This window comes from Lemur catta, chromosome 3 (genome assembly GCF_020740605.2).
Source record: "Lemur catta isolate mLemCat1 chromosome 3, mLemCat1.pri, whole genome shotgun sequence".
NCBI classification, from domain to species: Eukaryota; Metazoa; Chordata; class Mammalia; order Primates; family Lemuridae; genus Lemur; species Lemur catta.
Genome location: NC_059130.1, coordinates 88,270,206 through 88,288,795, shown reverse-complemented (window position 1 = coordinate 88,288,795; position 18,590 = coordinate 88,270,206). Strand labels below are relative to the sequence as shown.

Below are 18,590 nucleotides of genomic sequence, written 5' to 3'. Positions count from 1 at the left end.
TTTTAGATGTATGTTTTTGGTAGAGAAGGATAATTAGGGGAGGGATACAGGAGAGTTGACAGCATAGATACCATATTTCCAACCAAAATTCGGAAGAACAGTACATGAAGTGCCCTTCTATTTCCACTAAAGAGGGCCTGTGTTTTCGGATGAACCTTGTTCCATCTCCCTCATGTGCCCAACTGCTGACTAGTTTGCCACTTAACAACAACAACAAAAAAAGTAGAGAATGTTTTCATCTTAAGCCAAGAAAAGCAACTAAGGTATGTATAGATGCAGGCAGCAGTAAACAGCCAGACGTTACCAGCTGGGCTTCCTCAGCACATTTCTTTCTGACTTCCTTGAGTTGTTCCTCCAGCTGGGCTTTCTGCTCATCCAGTTCATCAAGGAGTTCCTGTACTTGTTGTTTCTGGGCCTGTAGTTTTTGCAGATTAGTATTCTCCCTTTGAACTTCATCTTGAAGATCCTGAAATACAACAAAATTAACATATTTATTCTCATTGGCAGCAGAGGAAGTTTAGTTAATAATTTAAAGTCTATCTTAAGGGAAATAAAATCTTCTCTTATTGAATATATTGTGTGGATGCATTAAAGTACTAAAAGCTCTAAATATTAGCATAATCTCTACTTGAGGACCTAGACCTTCCCTAGACTCTAGATTTATATATTCAATTTGCTTACTCAGATCTGTCCTTGGATGTCCAATGGGCTTCTCTAACATATTAAAAAAACAGAATTTCGGGCATTTTCCCATAAATCTGCTTTAACCTCAATCTTCCCTCTCTGTTTCTCTGATCTAAAAAATGGCCTCTTCTTTAAATCTTCTCTTTCTCTTACATCTTACCTGTAATCTAACAGCAAATTCTGTTGCTTCTTACTTCAAAATAAATTCAGAAACTGACCACTTATTTTTTAACCCTACTCCAAGTCACTCTTATCTCTCTCCTGGATTGCTGCCTTCAAACTGGTATCCCTGCTTCCACTCATGCTATTTTTCAGTGTATTTTCAGCATAGCAGCTACTGTTAAAAGCCTACGTCAGATCATGTCACTCCTCTACGCAAAACCCTGCGCAGAGTAGCTGGCGTGATGGTGCATGCTTGTAGTCCCAGCTACTTGGGAGCCTGAGGCAAGAGCACTGCTTGAGCCCAGTTTGATGCTGCAGTGCACTAGGATCGTGCCTGTGAATAGCCACTGCACTCCAGCCTGGGCAACATAGCGAGACTTCATCTCTAAAGAATAAAATAAAAATAAAAAAATAAAAACTAAAAAAACCTTGTAATGACTCCTCATCTAATTCACTTTAAAAAACAAAGTTCTGACTGGGCATGGTGGCTCATACCTGTAATTCCAGCACTTTGAGAGGCCTAGGCAGGAAGATTGCTTGAGCCTAGGAGTTCAAGACCAGCCTGGGCAATACAGTGAGATCCTGTCTCCAGAAAAAAAAAATTACCCAGATGTGGTGGCACACACCTGTGGTCCCTTCCTGTATTCAGGAGACTGAAGCAGAAGGATGGCTTGAGCCTACTGCACTCCAGCCAGGGCAACAGAACAAGACTCTGTCTCCAAAAAAACCACAAAACAAAAACAAAAAACCCCAGAACCACAACCAAAGTCCTTATAATGGTCCTACATGACCCCATCTCCCAACTCCATTTCCTACTGCCCTCTTCCTTGCTCAGTCTATTTCACCCTTACTGGCCTCACTGTTGTGCCTCAAACATGCCAGATATGTGCCCCCTTAGGATCTTTCAATGATTACCCTCTCTTCCTACAAAGTTCTTTCCCTAAGTATCCACATGGGGAATCTTCATCAACCCTTCATTGCTCTCAAGTCTTTGCTCAACTGTTACCATCTCAGTGAGGTGTTCCTCACCACTACCACCATTATCTCCCCATATCACTCCTAATTCTGCCTCAATATAGCATATAACTTTCTGGAACAGCTTTATTGAGATAATTTCAACGTATCATACAATTCACCCATTTAAAGTGTACAATTCAATGGTTTCTAGTATAGTCAGAAATTTGTACATCACAAGCCATTTTAGAATATTTTCATCAACCCAAAGAGAAACCCTATACCCATTAGCAAGTCACCCCCCACTTCCCTGATGGACCTTCCCTCTGCCCCACCCGAGGAAACCATCAATCTACTTTTTATCTCTATGTATTTGTCTATTCTGGACATTTCACATAAATGGAATCCCACATGTGGTTTTTTTTTTTTGTGACTGGCTTCTTCCACTTAGCATATTGTTTTCAGCGTTGGCATGCTGGCATATAATTATTTTAAACAGCTTAATTGAGGTATAGTTTACATACCATAAAATTTGCCCACAGTAAGTATACACTTCAATTAGTAAATTTATACACTTTTGCAACCATCATCATAATTCAGTTTTAGAACGCTTCTATCCCCCCAAAAAATTCCCTCATACTCTTTTTGCAATCAATCCCCACTCCCATCTCAAGGCCTAGGCAACCAATGATCTGCTTTCTGTTGCTACAGTTTTGCCTTTTGCAGAAATTTCACATAAATGGAATCACATAACAGGCAGTCTATTGTTATCTGGCTTCTTATACCTAGTGTAACTTTTTTTTTATTATTCCTGAGACAGGATGTCACATTGTCACCTAGGCTGGAATGCAGTGGCATGATCATACCTCACTGTGACATTGAACTCCTGGGCTCAAGTGATCCTCCTGCTTCAGCCTCCTGAGTAGCTGAGACCATGCTCAGCTAATTTTTTTATTTTTTGTAGTGGCTGGGTCTTGCTATGCTGCCCAGGTTGGTCTTAAACTCCTGGGCTCCAGAGATCCTCCCACCTCAGCCTCCCAAAATGCTAGAATTAGAGGGATTACAGACTGGAATTACCATGCCTGGCCTAGTATGACATTTTAAAGAATCATGTGTGTTCTTGCTTGTATAAGTAGTTTATTCCTTTTGTTCCTTTTTATTGCTAAATAGTATTCCATTGTAGGGATATACTAGTTGATGTTCATTTAGATTGTTCCCAGTTTTTGGCTATAAAGTTTTTGTAAATAATAGAGTACATAATTTATTTATCTTGTTTATGGTCCATCTCCTTCCACTAGACAGTAGGTCCAGGTATATTTGTAAGTTTTAATCACTGCTGTATTCCCAGTTCCCAGTATGTAGAATGTACTCCAGAAATATTTAGTAAATAATGAATGATATCATAAAGATGTCAATTCTCTCCTAATTAATCTAACAGAGTTTTTCAAGGAACATGAAAAACTGATTTTAAAATATATTTGGAAGAGCAGTGAAAAAAAGAACATTATAAAATGTGCAACTTATAATTTCTAGTGTAAATTTAAAATTTACATTACACAATGTAAAAGGACTTACCCTACTAGGTATCATGTATTATTGGAAAGCTAAAATAATTAAGACAGTTTGGCATTGATACAAGGCTAGACAAAGGGACTAAAGGAACAGAAAAGAAAATTTAGATACAGATCTATACATGTATAGAAAAAATGATTCAAAGATACAACATGAAAATTGCCTTGAGGAAAAGAGAACTATTCAGTAAATGCTGCTGCACATACCCATATGCAAAAATATTTCTCTAAATGACACCAAACAGAACAATTAACTCCAGGTATATTACAGACCTGAATGTGAAAGACAAAACTTATAATGTGTAGAAGAAAATGTAGATCTCAGTGTAGAAAAGAATTCTTAAAACAAAAAAAGATGAACCATTTGAAAATTCTATATTTATTCATTCATCTTGTACCAGACCTCATGCTTAATGATAAGAGCTATAGAAGATTTTAAAAAAACACAAGGGAGATCTTGAGGGATAGATGAAAGCAGTGCCATCATCATTACTGCTGTGAAACATAGCAACCAAGATGTATCCTTTGATGACTGGGGTTCCTCATCTGAACCACAGAAAATCATCTGAGTGGCTATTTTCCCAATTCTCCCAAGAATGGTACACTACTGGTACCCCAGCAGAGGCACAGGAGACAGGTTTACATATAAAGGATTTAGGGAATTAGAACTTAGTTTACTCCAGGAACTATAGATGAGAAAGCAGAAGGGACTGATAACTCTAAGTTATGTGTTAGCAGGAGGTAGGCAGAGATCTCAAAGAAAATGAAGCAAAACCATGAACACAAATTTCTAGAAATATTAATATCTATTCAAAGGTCCCAATAATCATTCATCAGATAAAGAATCTAAGAGCACAAGAAAGACGTATCAGAAGAAAATCTCTGAATTATTGCATAGGTTACACAAAACAGGACCATCACCATAATACCAAACACTTTAAATGGTGCTCACAATGTCCTAGGTACTGTTCTAGGCTCTTTATATATGTTAACTTATTTATTATATAATCCATATGATAAATCTATGAGGTAGGTACTACTATTATTCACATTTTACAGATGAGAAAACTGAAGCACACATATGCAGGTAACTTGACCAAAGTTATAGTAAGCTACGGATTCAAACTAGTTTTGACTCTAGAGGTTGAGCTCTTAACCACTATACTATATACTGTCTGAAGGCTAAATGTCTCACACATAATGTATGATACTATTTTTCAAATATATGTAGATGGTTCTGTAATTAAAAAGAACACTGAACAAAGCTTTTATTTATTTTTTGCTGTAGTACAGCATGATATTCAATGAACAATGCTTTTAATAATTGCTTTTTATCTTATATTTTCTCAACTGATTAGTCTAAAAATACTATCATGCTGCTTTAAGAAATTCCTTTAAAAATGCCAGAACAACAGATGATTTTGTGACTCCCCCAGTGCTAACATTCTTTGAGTTTATGTGATCACAGTTTCAAAATAGTGAGCTCCTTTAGTGCTTTATCATTTTTTTCTTCTTCTTCTTACACAGCCTCCTCTCCCTACAATAAAATGTTAACTGTACTTTCTAGATGGTGGTCTATGGGCATTCACTGTAAAATTCCTTAAACTTTTCAGAATGTTTCAAATTTTTCATAATTAAATGGGGTGGGGAGGGGGTGAAGTCTTCTGAGACTGGCAAGTGACCAATAACTTTTCCGGTTAAGCGCAGAGGGCAAGGCTGAGTTGACATGCCTCTTTCCACCCAACTCTTAGGTTGGCTGCAAGGGACGAAGCAAAGTACGAAGGAGAGTGATCATACTTGTGAGGCACTGCCCTGCCCAGCATCAGGCCCCAGAACACATACGAAACTGGTGGAAACGTAACAGACCGTCTTTGCCCCAGCCCTGCCATCCTCCTCACTCTGGGACACAGGTTCTCAGCCCCAAGCACTCCTGGGAATTATCTGGGGAGCTTATTAAATACAGATTCCTGGGCCACCCACCAAAACTACTGAATCAGAACCCCAGGAGCGGGCCCCAGGTGGTTCTGACGCAAAGTCTCCTAAGCCCACACTTAGAGAAACTTATAGCTGCTCACAACATCCTACCTGACACCCATGGAGAAGCCCCTGGGAACCCAACTACACCAAGGTCCTCAACAGTATGAGGCCTTGTACTGTATCATTAATTTACGAGCATGCCTAAATTTTTTTGTGCCTATATCTTTACCTTTGCCTATACTGTTAACTGATCTATACTCAGATATAGAGTAGAGCTTTATACATGCACATGGCATTGGCTCTCAATAAACCCATAATGAATGTATAAAATGACTTCCATTTTTGTCTTACCCAATCTAACAACTTCGGGTTCATCTTTGATTTTCTCTGTTCACACATGTCCTATAGATTCTACCTTAAAATCTCGCTGTGTACAGAGTTATTCTAGTTTTCATTGTCCTTCCCTTGATTTATAACTGGTTTTTCTCCCTTCATTTCTTCCTATTTCAAATGTCCAACTGTCTTAAAAAATAATTCATTGCAAAGATTTCTTTAATCACTGTAAAATATTTGATGTTCCCTTTTATTTGTAGGATAAAGTAAAAACTTGCTGCCAGACACACTAGAACCTTCAAATCTGGGCCCTAAATAATCCTTATTCTTCTATTATCTTCTTTTCCTCATATTTACCTGTGACCCAGCCTCAGAAGACCCTCTTCTTTCCCCAATAGACAATATACTTCAATGTTCCTGTACCTTTCCCTAAGCCATTTCCTCTGTCTTAAATGTCCTTCCATACCATAGGTATCTGGAAACCCGATATTCATTCTTCAAGTCCCAGCCAAATTTAATCTCCTCTGACTCATCTTGGGCTTCCTTTACCTGTGTTCTTATAGCAGTTTGGCTCTAACTTCAATTGTCACACTTACTATACTATATCATAGTTACCTCCAAATTATAAACTGCTGAAGGCAGAGCCCATGTTTCATCATTGTTTGATTGTCCAAAATCTACTAAAATGCCTAGCACATTCCAGGGGATTAATTAAGCAATGATTGCAACCATCTCAGTATTTTAGTATGTGGGAGAAACTAATGAGAAACATGCCTGAGATTGACAGAAAGAAAGGACTTACATTGTTTTAACATACTGTAAATTCTGTTAACATAACTCTATAGCTAAATATTAATACTAGCCTCAAACTGACCTAAGATAAATGGTTTTTTTTTAAAGATTTAAATAATACCTATACTTCCATACTTATTCAAAAGTTTTATAATCTATAGGCCAAAGCTGATCTGACATTTAAAATTTTCACTATTTGGAAATAATCTTTACTGCTTTAGCATGTCACGGTGGCATATATCTTTCTTGTGGTTATATATTTGTTTTTTACATTATGTTATGTACTATTCTTACTTTTGAGAAAGCAGAATAACAACTTCACTTTAACATAGTAGCTTGAAAAATTACAGTGGTTTGAAGAATTCTTATAATTCAGCTACAAAGTATTTTCAAAGAATGCCACCTGTAGCTCTAAAGTAATTTTATTAGTTTGGGAAAATAATCCATAGTAAATTCCTTACTTTCTTCATAAAATTATTATATAGGTTATATATAACAGTATGCTAGCACCAAAAGCATTTTTTTAAATCCTAGGAAAAAATGTTTTTTCTTTCCTTTAATTAAAAACATTTAGGGATGCAAATATGAAAAATATGTTACCTATTCCCATCAGCAAGTATTCTAGGCTTATTTCTCACCTTCCTCATAACACAAAGAAAAATCTAGGACTTCACATCTCTAATAATATCTAGTCTTTATAGTCAGATCTTTTATTATAAATCCAATGAAGAAAAATACAACTTACCTTAAAAGGGTCATATAAGAAAATTTCTAGGACATGCATATACAGTATGAACACAAATAAAGCCTTTTATGTATATTCACAGAAAATAAAACAAAATGTTAACAATGGCTCTCTCTGGAAATATTTTTTTCCTTTTTTATACTTTTCTGTATTTTACAAATTTATCATGAACTGATATTACTTTTATAATCAGAAAATGTTAAATTTGCTGTTTTTTAAAGTATTATATCTCTGGTGGTTTCATACCAATATAAAAATATTCTGATGTAACTAAATTTTTATGTAAGAACTACCAATAATAGAATCAATGTTCCTTTAATAAATAAACTGAACCATTTTTCAAAAAGAGTATTTTTGGTGAGCCACTTAAACGTAACCTCAGAAGACAGGCTTATGTAAGAGAAAAGCAAATAAACAAACCAATATAATATTTACTCATTCTGGCCCTTTCTCTTCCAAAAAACAAACACATTCACTCAAATTTCCTAGCCTCACTGTCTTTTATCATTTCTTAGCTGCAGTAAAAATCCATAAGGTTATAAAATTATAGGCCTTGAGGAAAAGGTTACTGAGAAAATATCTCATAATAGTGAGAAGCTTTAAGCAGGATAGATGTCCATATTAAAATTCATTATAATGTTTCTCTATATCTATTTCTAAATATGAAAAAAGATCTACTCTATAAAAATTCCAACACTAATCCACATACAAAAAGGGTCTTCCTTTTCAGTAAGCAGAATTAAAATTATTAAACTGCATAAACTCAAAAGGATAGATGCAAATATACATGCTAACAAGAATAACAATCATATTTCACTGCAAAATTACTTGTAAGGTTATTCCAATTGCAATGCAATTTCCATATCAATATCAGTATCCAGATGTACTTGGCTATTTTATTTTGGTACAGATTGCTTATCCTGAGACTAAATGAAGACAACAGATGTACCTCTCTCGTCTCCATCTTTTCCTCCCCCACTATGTCCTTAACTAGAGCAGTGGCAGGTTCTCCTAGCAAATAGTGCCTTCCACTGAACTTAGATAATTTTCTTTTACCTTAAGCTGGCTCTTTGGGAAAATCCCTTACTGGGTCAGTGCATGACCGCAGCACTGCCATCCTCTCCGGTGACTGAAGACATTGGCAGATGCTTTCCTAGTTCTGCTCTGTTTCCCCTGATCATGTTCTACTTGCCTACTGCTGCCATTAACAGCAATAGAAAGGAGGATAACAGCAACTGGAGAATGGCGAGGATGAAGTGAACAAGTCCAGTGTAATACATTGCTAAGGTTTGGTTTAGAAAAATACCAAAGCAAGCCACATCCAAGGTTCCCCATACAGGAATGAAGGGATACTTCAGCTGGGAATTCTGGCTTTATTTAAAAAGAAACTTCAAGGAAAATGTCCTGTTTTCTAGAAAATAATCAAGTTACTAAAAATGACAAACTCACTCCCATCCTTCTATACCCCATAAAGTGCTATGGGGTAGTGGAAATAAAATTTAAACAAATACATAAAACTCTTAGACATATTAAAAACTTAAACAATTCCTTTTAGCAACCCAAGTCAGATTTACAACTGAGGAAGTAACTTAAGAATTAAACCTATGAAATAATAACAACATGAATATGTTTATATCTGTTTCATAGAAAATACAGAGTAAAAAAATAAACAAAAGGACACTAATTTATGAATAAAATACTTTAAAAAACATGCAAAACATATATACTAGTATACCAATACTAAAAGAATTATTAAAGAGAATAAGTAGAATTTTAAGTTTTGTTTTGTTTCGAGTCTCGCCTTGTTGCCCCAGGCTAGGATACAGTGGCCTCATCATAGCAGAAATTTAAGGATTTAAGTAATCTTACAGAAATTGCTAATTATCAGACATTTGGTGTATGTAGCTAAAAAGAAATTTAGTTTTTAAAAAACAAAGTGCTAATTATTTATTTAATTGATTAAAAAAAACAACTCTATAGACCAATGCCAAACTAGAAATAATCAGCTACATTCACTTTGTTGGCCTAATACTCAAAATGGAAGTTATAGGCTTATTCTTTTTTTTTTTTTTTTTTTTGAGACAGAGTCTCACTCCATTGCCCTGAGTAGAATGCTGTGGCATCAATCTAGCTCACAGCAACCTCAAACTCCTGGGCTAGTGATCCTCCTGCCTCAGCCTCCCAAATAGCTGGGACTACAAGCGAGTGCCACCACAACCTGGCTAATTTTTCTATCTTTAGTAGAGACGGGGTCTCACTCTTGTTCAGGTTGGTCTTGAACTCCTGAGCTCAAGCAATCCTTCCACTTCAGCCTCTCAGAGTGTTACGATCATAGGCGTGAGCCACCACACCTGGCCTAGGCTTATTCTTAATATAAAAATATATGAATTATAGAGCAAGATGTTTAAGTCAAAGAACAGAAAGGAAGCCTATTAAACTAGGGTAGGTGTTAGAAAACCCCATTTACAGCCTGCCTTTATTTCCCAATCATATGTTTCCTAGTAGTTCTAAAGAGCATTATGGCTAGGAAACGAATGCTGAGCTTATGGATCTAATTTTATTTCCAACTAAGACAAGTCATCCTTTTTCATCTAAGAAAAAAACCAAGTGAATTAAAATGAAAAACATACGGACAATTACTCGGAATTACTGAATCTTTATTGATAAAGTATAAATAATTGGAAACTTCTTTTGCATGAGGGTAGTATGAACAATATGAAAAAATCTGACTCTTCATGATACTTACCGTGCTTCCAATCCTTTCTGCCTGTGGGTTCTAGGTGTGCCTTCTTCTGTTGTTAATTTCATGCACAAAATCAAAGTGTATTCATTTCTACTGTTAACAGCTTCTTTAACTGTACCTCCATCTAATAACATTTTACTAAATACAGTGGAAGATATGATCCAAGACACAATATCTAAGCTCAAAGAGCTCATAATATATAAGCTGGAAGATACTGGAATCTATATACATGCACATCAAACTGACACTGTAAGGTAACATATGGCACATGCCATATAAGTGCATATATACTCCTCTGAGAGAGTTCCAACACAGAAAAACACTGGTGTAGACTAATGAGACAGAGAAGGGAAAGTTTAAGAGAAGTGGTGAGATGTCAGCTGGGCTTTTAGGCATGAGTGGAATTCAAATAAGCAAGGAGGTAGGGAACATTCTAGATTATAACAACAAAAGGTATACAAGTGGGAATAAGAAAAATATTTAAGGCACACAGTTCAGAGTCAATCAGTCAAAAATGAGGAGCATTTGCATTTCATCTTTTTCTCTATCCCCAATAAATCTGTGAGGTATGACATCCTCCCATTATTAACAGTGGCAGAGAAAAATAGTAAAGATTTTCACATCTAAGAGTCATGATACTAAAATTGGTTTAGGAAGAAAGGCAAGAGAGGATGAGATAAGCGATTAATAATCTGATTTTAAAATTTTAGATATTAGGTGATAAGGGTGACAGTAGTAAGGAAGAAAAACACTGACAGAAAGTTCAAACTTGAAACCAAGTTTTTAACAAGGTTAAGATTCATTTTAGACATATTGACCTTAAAATGATAAATACCAAAATGGTTAACTGGAGATGTGGTTAACTGGCACATAGGAGGGATGAGAGTTTAATAACACTTGGGTATTATCAGCATATGGATAACAGGGGGTATGGAGAAGGAAGGAAGTCGGGAGGAGAGAGAGAGAGAGGCATACACATAGTCTGTCTGCCCATCTGTTCCTGGCAAAGGCAACAGAAGCAAAGAATCAGAGAGGTAGGAAGATATCTAAGAGAATATAGCCCAAGAAAGCAGTAATCAATATAGGAAGGACCAAGAGATTTGGCCTTAAGATTACTGCTGGCTCTGGGGGAAAAAAATCAAAGCACAGTGGTATGAGTAAACAGCAGACTGAAAGGGTTACTAGAAGGATAGGAAGGGGAAAAATGGCCACACAAAGCAATAAAAGTAGAGCAAAATAGGTTGGTGGCACAGTGGCAGCAATAGTCAAAACAGGGGGCATTTTTGAACTGGGGAGTCCTATGTGCAAAATCCTATGCTGACTCTGATAGAAGTCAGAGAAGAAAGAGCTTAAAGATGAAGGGAGGGTGATAAGCAGATGACTGTAGGGCATAGAATAATAAAACTAATCAGAACATTTAGTGAATACTTAAATCACCCTGTGATGCACTTGACCTGTATTACCTCATTTTATTCTTATACCAGCTCTTAAATGTTTGGTATTTTTGTTATCCCATGTTTCAGAAAAGAAATCTAAAGTATGGAATGGTCAAATTCCTTAGGATCACAAACCTAGGAAGTAGCAGAGCCAGAAACTGAATTCAAGTTTGTTTGATACCAAATTGTTGCTATAGGATGTGAGGGCGATCTGGCTGTGACATCTGTCAACCCATTGATTGCCAAGGTTGATTCGGCTGATCTGGTTGGCTAGGCAGGTGTCCCCTTCCTCCCTTACTGCTCCATGTGCGTCCCTCCCAAAGCTGCACAGTGGGTCGAAGAGGACGACCTTTCCCAACAGAGGAGGACCATTCTTTGGTCAAGGGTATACGAGCAGCTGCACTCCCCTGCTAGAACCTCCAAACAAGCTCTCAAATTGTTGCTATAAACATCTATGTAAAACTGAAGGAAGAATACACATGAGGGTAGATCTCTGAATATTTGTTGACTAGTTAGAAGAAAAATTTTAGTAAGATTGTAAATAAGCAGTTTAAGGTAGGAAAGAATGTGGGTCTACCTTCTCTCCTTACAAACAAAAAAAGCCAAAAACTATAAATATTTGAAAAATGTCCTTTTACAACTTTTTCCCCTTAGAATTGGATCACTTTGGGCCTAATTTTTCCACAGAACTTGATCAACTAGTAGTATACCTCATACAAGTGATCATCTCATGAAATTAAATTTGAAGTCATCTTCAAGAAAAAAATCTTGAACTAAAAGTTTTCAAGATGGTAAATTCATGGGAATGCAGACAGGAAACAGAAATTTAGACATTAATTACATAGCAGATATTCTACTTTAATTGAATTAGGAAGACTATATAAATATACAACAAAACAAACTCAAACCTTTTGGCTTTGAAAGTTTGGTTTCTGTGCTTGAGATATGAGCTCCTATAATCACTATTTGTGACTTTATTATTATGGAGAAAAGCAAGAACACTCAGAAAAGCCAAGTTTGGATTAAGCAGACACTCACTGACAGGCCTAAATTCACCTACTTCTCTTTCCTGTTGTCTTTGTTTTGGCATTTCTCATTAGCACCTCCATTAGAAAGTGGGGAAAGAAATAAGCAGTGAAGCATACTTCCTTTGATTCTGTTTTCATTATTAGTTCTAGTAAATTACCTTTAGCCAGGGAAATTAGAAAATAAGTACTGAGAGTTGGAGTTACTTAACAGGTTTTAATTCATTACCAACGGGTAAATCAGAGTTAACTAAAAATAGGTAATGAAATCTACTTACTACCACTGATGGTAAGTTATGTTGTGTTTCAAAAAATTAGAAATGATCACTAAAATGAAGAGTAGATTTCAATTATCCATGTCATTCTTGGTTTAGTGCCTCATTACCATGGGTAACACAGAGATACCTATATTTGGGTGAAATAAGTAATGAGCCTACCAACCCAAAGCTTTAATCCAGAGTTCTTTCAACGAATTTATGTTCAACCATTACTACTTGGTCTATACTATCCATGCTCTGAGATGCTTTACTTGGAGCACCTTAACGCAAAAAACATTCAACATTTTGGACTTCCTGTGCCAATCACAAATTTTGGACTTTGCAAAGCTTAAGGTTGACATATACCTTACTATTACCACTGAGTAAAAAGGACAAGCACATCATGGAGAAATTCTGACTAACAACAAAATTTCTATATTCTGTTATGAAAAACTTCTGTTATAAGAAACCAAATATTCAAGGATAGCCCATTTAGCCTAAAAGGAACAATGTAAATTTTAGTGCTCTTCTAAACTGGCTGTTTAAATTCACATCCTCAAAAGATGCAATAGGGAAAAACCAACAGGTAGATGTACTCAAATAACAAACTACTACTGTCTGTCACAAGATATTATGCATTTTAAAACAGTAACTGGCTAAATTCAGCAGCTGTCCAAGATTATATCAGTAACTATATCTATTTCTTCAGATTGTGAAAACTCTTGCAGATTATTTTATCTTCCATTAACTATTTTCAGCAATAACTGCTTAAAGTTTGTGACTCTTTAGCATTTCTCAAAAATTGCACAAAATAATGTAATTCAGGTAACTTACTCCCCCATCCCCACCCAACCTCACTGCCAGAAAGAGAAATATATTGGTGATGATCTCTTGACTTTTGCATTGCCTTTAGGAAAAATGCAGTAAATATAATAAATGTAATCACCCAACCAGAGAATAAATTTCAACAAGAAGTCTTTCTGGCTTCTTATTCAATCCTCCAGTAAATCATTCTCCTCACCCTAGTATATAGTCTACCTGATAATCTCTAATAAATGTCCTGCATTAAAACAAAACAATGGATCTAACAATTTAGAGCTTTCACCTACTTAAAACTATTAGGACAAGCAGGGAAATCCAACATAGAAGTAACACATTAAAAAATACTCATCTATGAGCTTTCACTAGCAACTGCTACCAGTGCTTCTACCAATTTCCTGTATGTGCTAGTGCAGCATTCAGGAAACAGTACCCCAATAACATGGCCACATGTACTGCTTACTGCTCTAAGTAAAATACTGCCCAATTTTTCATACTTTTAATGTTTGAAACCCCGCTCTTTTTAAAAAATCATTTCCCAAACAGAAACAGGTTTTATTATCTTTTCTCTTTGTGAAATGAAACTATTTAACATAGCACTTAGTAAAAATGGATTAAATCTCTTTATGTCAAAGTTTAAGATATACTAAGTATATCTTAATAAGATAAGCTACTCATAACATGCTATTTTAAATTGTTCTATACCATCTTCTACCCTACCAGTATTATGAGAAACAGTCCTTTAATACTCTAGGTCTCCTAGCTAACAAAATCTCGCATGAAAAAGCAATTTGGTTTTTCACGATGATGATAATGATGATGATCTCACTCATTTAATTTTACCGGTGCAATAACATTCACACTGTAAGTCAGTCAAACTCACACCTTTAATGATATAATATGCAAGTAAATATCATTTAAAAAATACTTTCAAAACTAGAAATCTACATGAAAAATACTGCTTTCTCACTGCAGTGCAATCTTCACAGGCCAGAATTCAAAGCAAGAACAATCATTTTGCAAAAGACATTTATATCATAAAAATATTAAGTATTGCCTTGACCTAATACCACATCCATTGAATAGTAAATGACCCTATACATTTAAAATGAATAGTCCTAAATCAGAACTAGAATACTGAATTTTATGGTTCACCTACCTGAACCTCGCTTGTCCTCTGTTTAATAGTATCTTCTTTCTCCTTAAGGTCCTGTTCCACATTATTCTTTTCCCTAGAAGACCAGCAAACAATGCAAGAATATTTGAGAACATCAGCTACAGCTGGTATGGTTATCCATCCTCCTAATCCTGAATCGCTTTTTAAATACATAGTGAAACATTCAATTTTTAAATGAAGGGCAGATTTTTCTACCCTCTTCTAATTATTTATGGACTAGAAATCAATATAAGCTCTGTTTGTAAAAAAAAAAAAATCGCTTTCTCACTAAAATGTGGTGAAAAAAGATTAGATTAAAAAAGGAAGAGGAGAAAAATAATCAATGAAACACTCAGGTTTCACTGATCTCATTGTTGCTATGGAAATACTGTCCAATGAAAATTTTTGGTCAAGAAAAGGAGGAGTTGCATCAGCTCTGTAAGGTTAACCCTTAAGTATCACTGCCAAATTAAATGAAAATGGCTAATAGAAACAACCAACAATATTAAGGAAAAAGACATTTATTGAAGTGTTAATTTCCCCTTAAATCACTGGTGTGCATCAATTTTAGAATGAAACAACATAGAGAAAATGGAAAAGATTGTTAATACACAGACAATTTGCTCTATCAAATACCACATCTGCTCAAAAATGCTATTTTAGGATCACATATCAAACCTGATTGATTAAATATATAAAACAATGTATACCAAGTAAAAAAAGAATCACAGTAGCATTTATCTCCTCTACTCTTCAAGTCAAACATGCTGGGCTCCACTTTTACTTTGAAACATCATATCTAAATTCTTATATGCTTCAATTACACCTGGGTTCCTATGAATCAATCCCAAGCAACCTTAGATACAGAATTACAAAATAAAGCTATTTCTTTTGATGTAACAAATTTAACTGCCCATCTGTACTGAAATCTCTCTCTCTCTCTTTCTCACACACACACACACACACACACACACAGCTCCCTTCACTTTCTTTTATACAAAATAAGAAAAAAAAAAACAACCATAAAATTCTGCAGTACATTTTTGGGGTGGGGGGAAATGTAAAAGAAAGCAACATGGAGAAGGGAGGATAGCATTTAAGAAGTCCTCCAGATAGTATAGCAGTTTCTCCTTTGAGCTTCATGACTATATTTCAGTTTCCGTCCCAGACATAACCCAAAATGTAAGCTCAGGCTCCATTTAGCTCTAGCATAAAGGGAAGTGAGAAAATTATACCAAAGCAGATACTTAAGGGACAACTGCATCCTTCATTTATATTTCTCACCTTTTTTGAGGTGAGATTTTAAATGTAGACAAAAATCAACTATTTTGGATTTGCAGGCAAAATGTTCTCAAGATTTGTATGGAAGAAAGTATAGGAATAAACCTATTTGTATACTGTTACTTTTAAACACTTAAGATGGCCAAGGAGCTCACTAACCGTTTGTCAGATGGGTCACAATATGGGTCATGATGTTGTGGAGATTTTAAACAGTCTCTTACCATGTGAATCATTGTTGCAGCGAGGTCCTTCCATACCTCATTCTATTTATTATGCAAAGGCCATCTCCCACCTCCAACCCTTATTGAATTAGGTAAAGTTCAGAAATAGAAAAACACAGGGAAAAAAAATCTGAAAATACCAGAAAAATTCTGCAAGCTCAATCTCGGAAATTTTTTCTTTCCTCCTTATGTGAGCAGATGAGTGTTTTCAGTCTTGCTGCAGCATGTTAGAAATAAGTCACATGAAAATCTTGCCCCGTACCCCAATCCCAAATCCTCAGAGGCATTCCACACGAGGTCAATACCAATTTAGCTCCTCATTTCAACACTAGATAATAACAAAAATAGAAAACATTACAGTGTCACAGATTAGCACTGCACACACGTTTGTATTGAATTCTTTCTCCTCTGCTGTTAACTGCTGTCACTGACAGTGTCTGCTAAGATCAAATGTGCAAGCAGGAAAATAAGGCTGCAAAGAAGGCAGTGAGCTAACTCAAAGTAGCCAAGACAGAAGAACGGGAGAGCAAAGGAAGGAAACGCAATTGGTGAAAATGGAAAACAGATTATAAAGGACTCTCAGCTATAACCAGCAAACAGTCTTCGTTTGGGTAAAATGGAGGAAGCTTGAAGAATATAAATTTCTCTTCATAATCTGGGGTGTATGGGGGAAGAAGGGGGAGGGTAGAAGTGGTGGTGATGTCTCCAAACATATCCTGAGACCATTCCCAACTAAATAAAATATAGTGATCTTTAGGCATTAATTCCTCTTACTACAAAGAACAATTAAATTTAAATTTTGATTCATGTTTATCTAGTAAAATTCTGGTCTCATAATAATTTCTTTTATTATCAAAACCAAGTACTATAACATACATTGCTAAATAGAAAACTTAAAAAAAATTAAGTATTCAGTTATATTATTTTCTATAAAAAGCATTATGGAAAATCAGAGATGGAAAATCAAATAATTTTCTCATTGACTTAGATTACAATTTCAGAGATGCCAAATTGTTATTCTGTTGTCTTGCAATGGTTCTTAACCTCTATAACTATTCTCATTTCAGGCAAGTAAAAATATCTAAATATAAATTTAGATACACTAAGGATACTTGGCCATATTTCTTATATTCTCCCCTCTTTTGAACAACATGTATTTTTTTCTACATGTGATGGATGCATAATCAACACAAAGCATTCTGTTTAACATTAGTAATTTTAAAACTTCATTCCCTTTTCAAGGATGTGTGCCACAATAAAAAGTAGTATTTATATGCAGCTTCCCAAGGAGCCCCCCAATATATGTGGAAAAGACAGATAGATGTAAGATATAATTCAAAAATAGGTGTGAGTATTTTGCCCAAGCCACCACTCATCCTGGATGTCATGACAGGAAAAGCTATTGCTTTCACCTTAGTAATATACAGAAAAGGGAAAAGAAATGATCCTATTCACCTTTTATTTTTGACTACCTCCCTGGCCTTATCCACTCCCAAGAGGCTTGCATATCCTGAGGAATCCACAAGTACCAAAGCTATAAAGAGAGGTCAGGGATAGAGCTCCTTGGTGTTGCAAAGGTTAACAGTTCTGATTCTGTGGAACCTAGTATCTGAACCATCAGGGAAAGCAAAGCCCAAGGTAGGCTTTCAGAAGCCTAAGGTTGCTAACTGCATAAACCTAGTATGAAGTAGTCAAAAGCTATTCACAAGGACAGTCAGGCTGAGGGACCTTGAGTCCACGCAATTCACCTCCATTTTCCCAGGCTCTGTGTATGGGGAGTAGGGAAATGATCCATCTGTCTTTGTTTTGATAATTCCAATATTATCATAGAGACAGGATTAAACCACCTTCAAAGTCCTTCCCCGATACACTCTTATGTTTTTTTCTCCGAACATAAGCATCCATTGTTTTATAACCAGAAAACAATACAAACTAAAAACCACTGGAAACTATTATAGAAAGCTGTGGAAACTCATAAAGCTGTATTTTTCAATCCTGAGACATACTTATAAAAATCTTTTGGGGGCACATTTAACCATAAAAATGCTCTTATTACTAAGGAGCTTAACTGTCAACCTCTCTTACAAGCAAATAGAGAAAGGCAGGATATTCTCATTATATAGTCTACAGTAAGGTATCTGGGTCTTATAGAGAGCAAGAAAATGGAAAAAAATACTAGAGACCTGGATTCCAACCTGGCTCTGCTGAAAAATATTTTTTCTGACTCTGATTAGGTCACTTAACCTTTTAGAGCCTCAATCTAATTTTTCATACGCAGATACTAATATCTCTACCATTTTAGGATTTATAAGGCAAAATGTAGAAGATGTCATATAACTAAAACAAAAAAGCAGCCTTTGAGCCTAAATTAATAACATTATTCAGAATTTTAAATAATGTTGATGAAGTAATTTTTAAATTTGTTAAAAGGAAT

At 35.6% G+C, this 18,590-nt stretch overlaps 1 protein-coding gene across 3 annotated transcripts in view; it reads right to left on the bottom strand.

Moving 5' to 3' along the window:
• EPS15 (epidermal growth factor receptor pathway substrate 15) overlaps nt 1–18,590 on the bottom strand; it is a 149,301-nt gene that overhangs the window by 43,015 nt on the left and 87,696 nt on the right. For all 3 annotated transcript variants that reach the window (XM_045548048.1, XM_045548050.1, XM_045548049.1), the window contains 2 exons: nt 14,658–14,730; nt 305–466 (listed from right to left, as the gene is read on the bottom strand). In XM_045548048.1, coding sequence (XP_045404004.1) covers nt 305–466; nt 14,658–14,730 — 235 coding nt within the window. The remainder of the gene's footprint in view (nt 1–304; nt 467–14,657; nt 14,731–18,590) is intronic.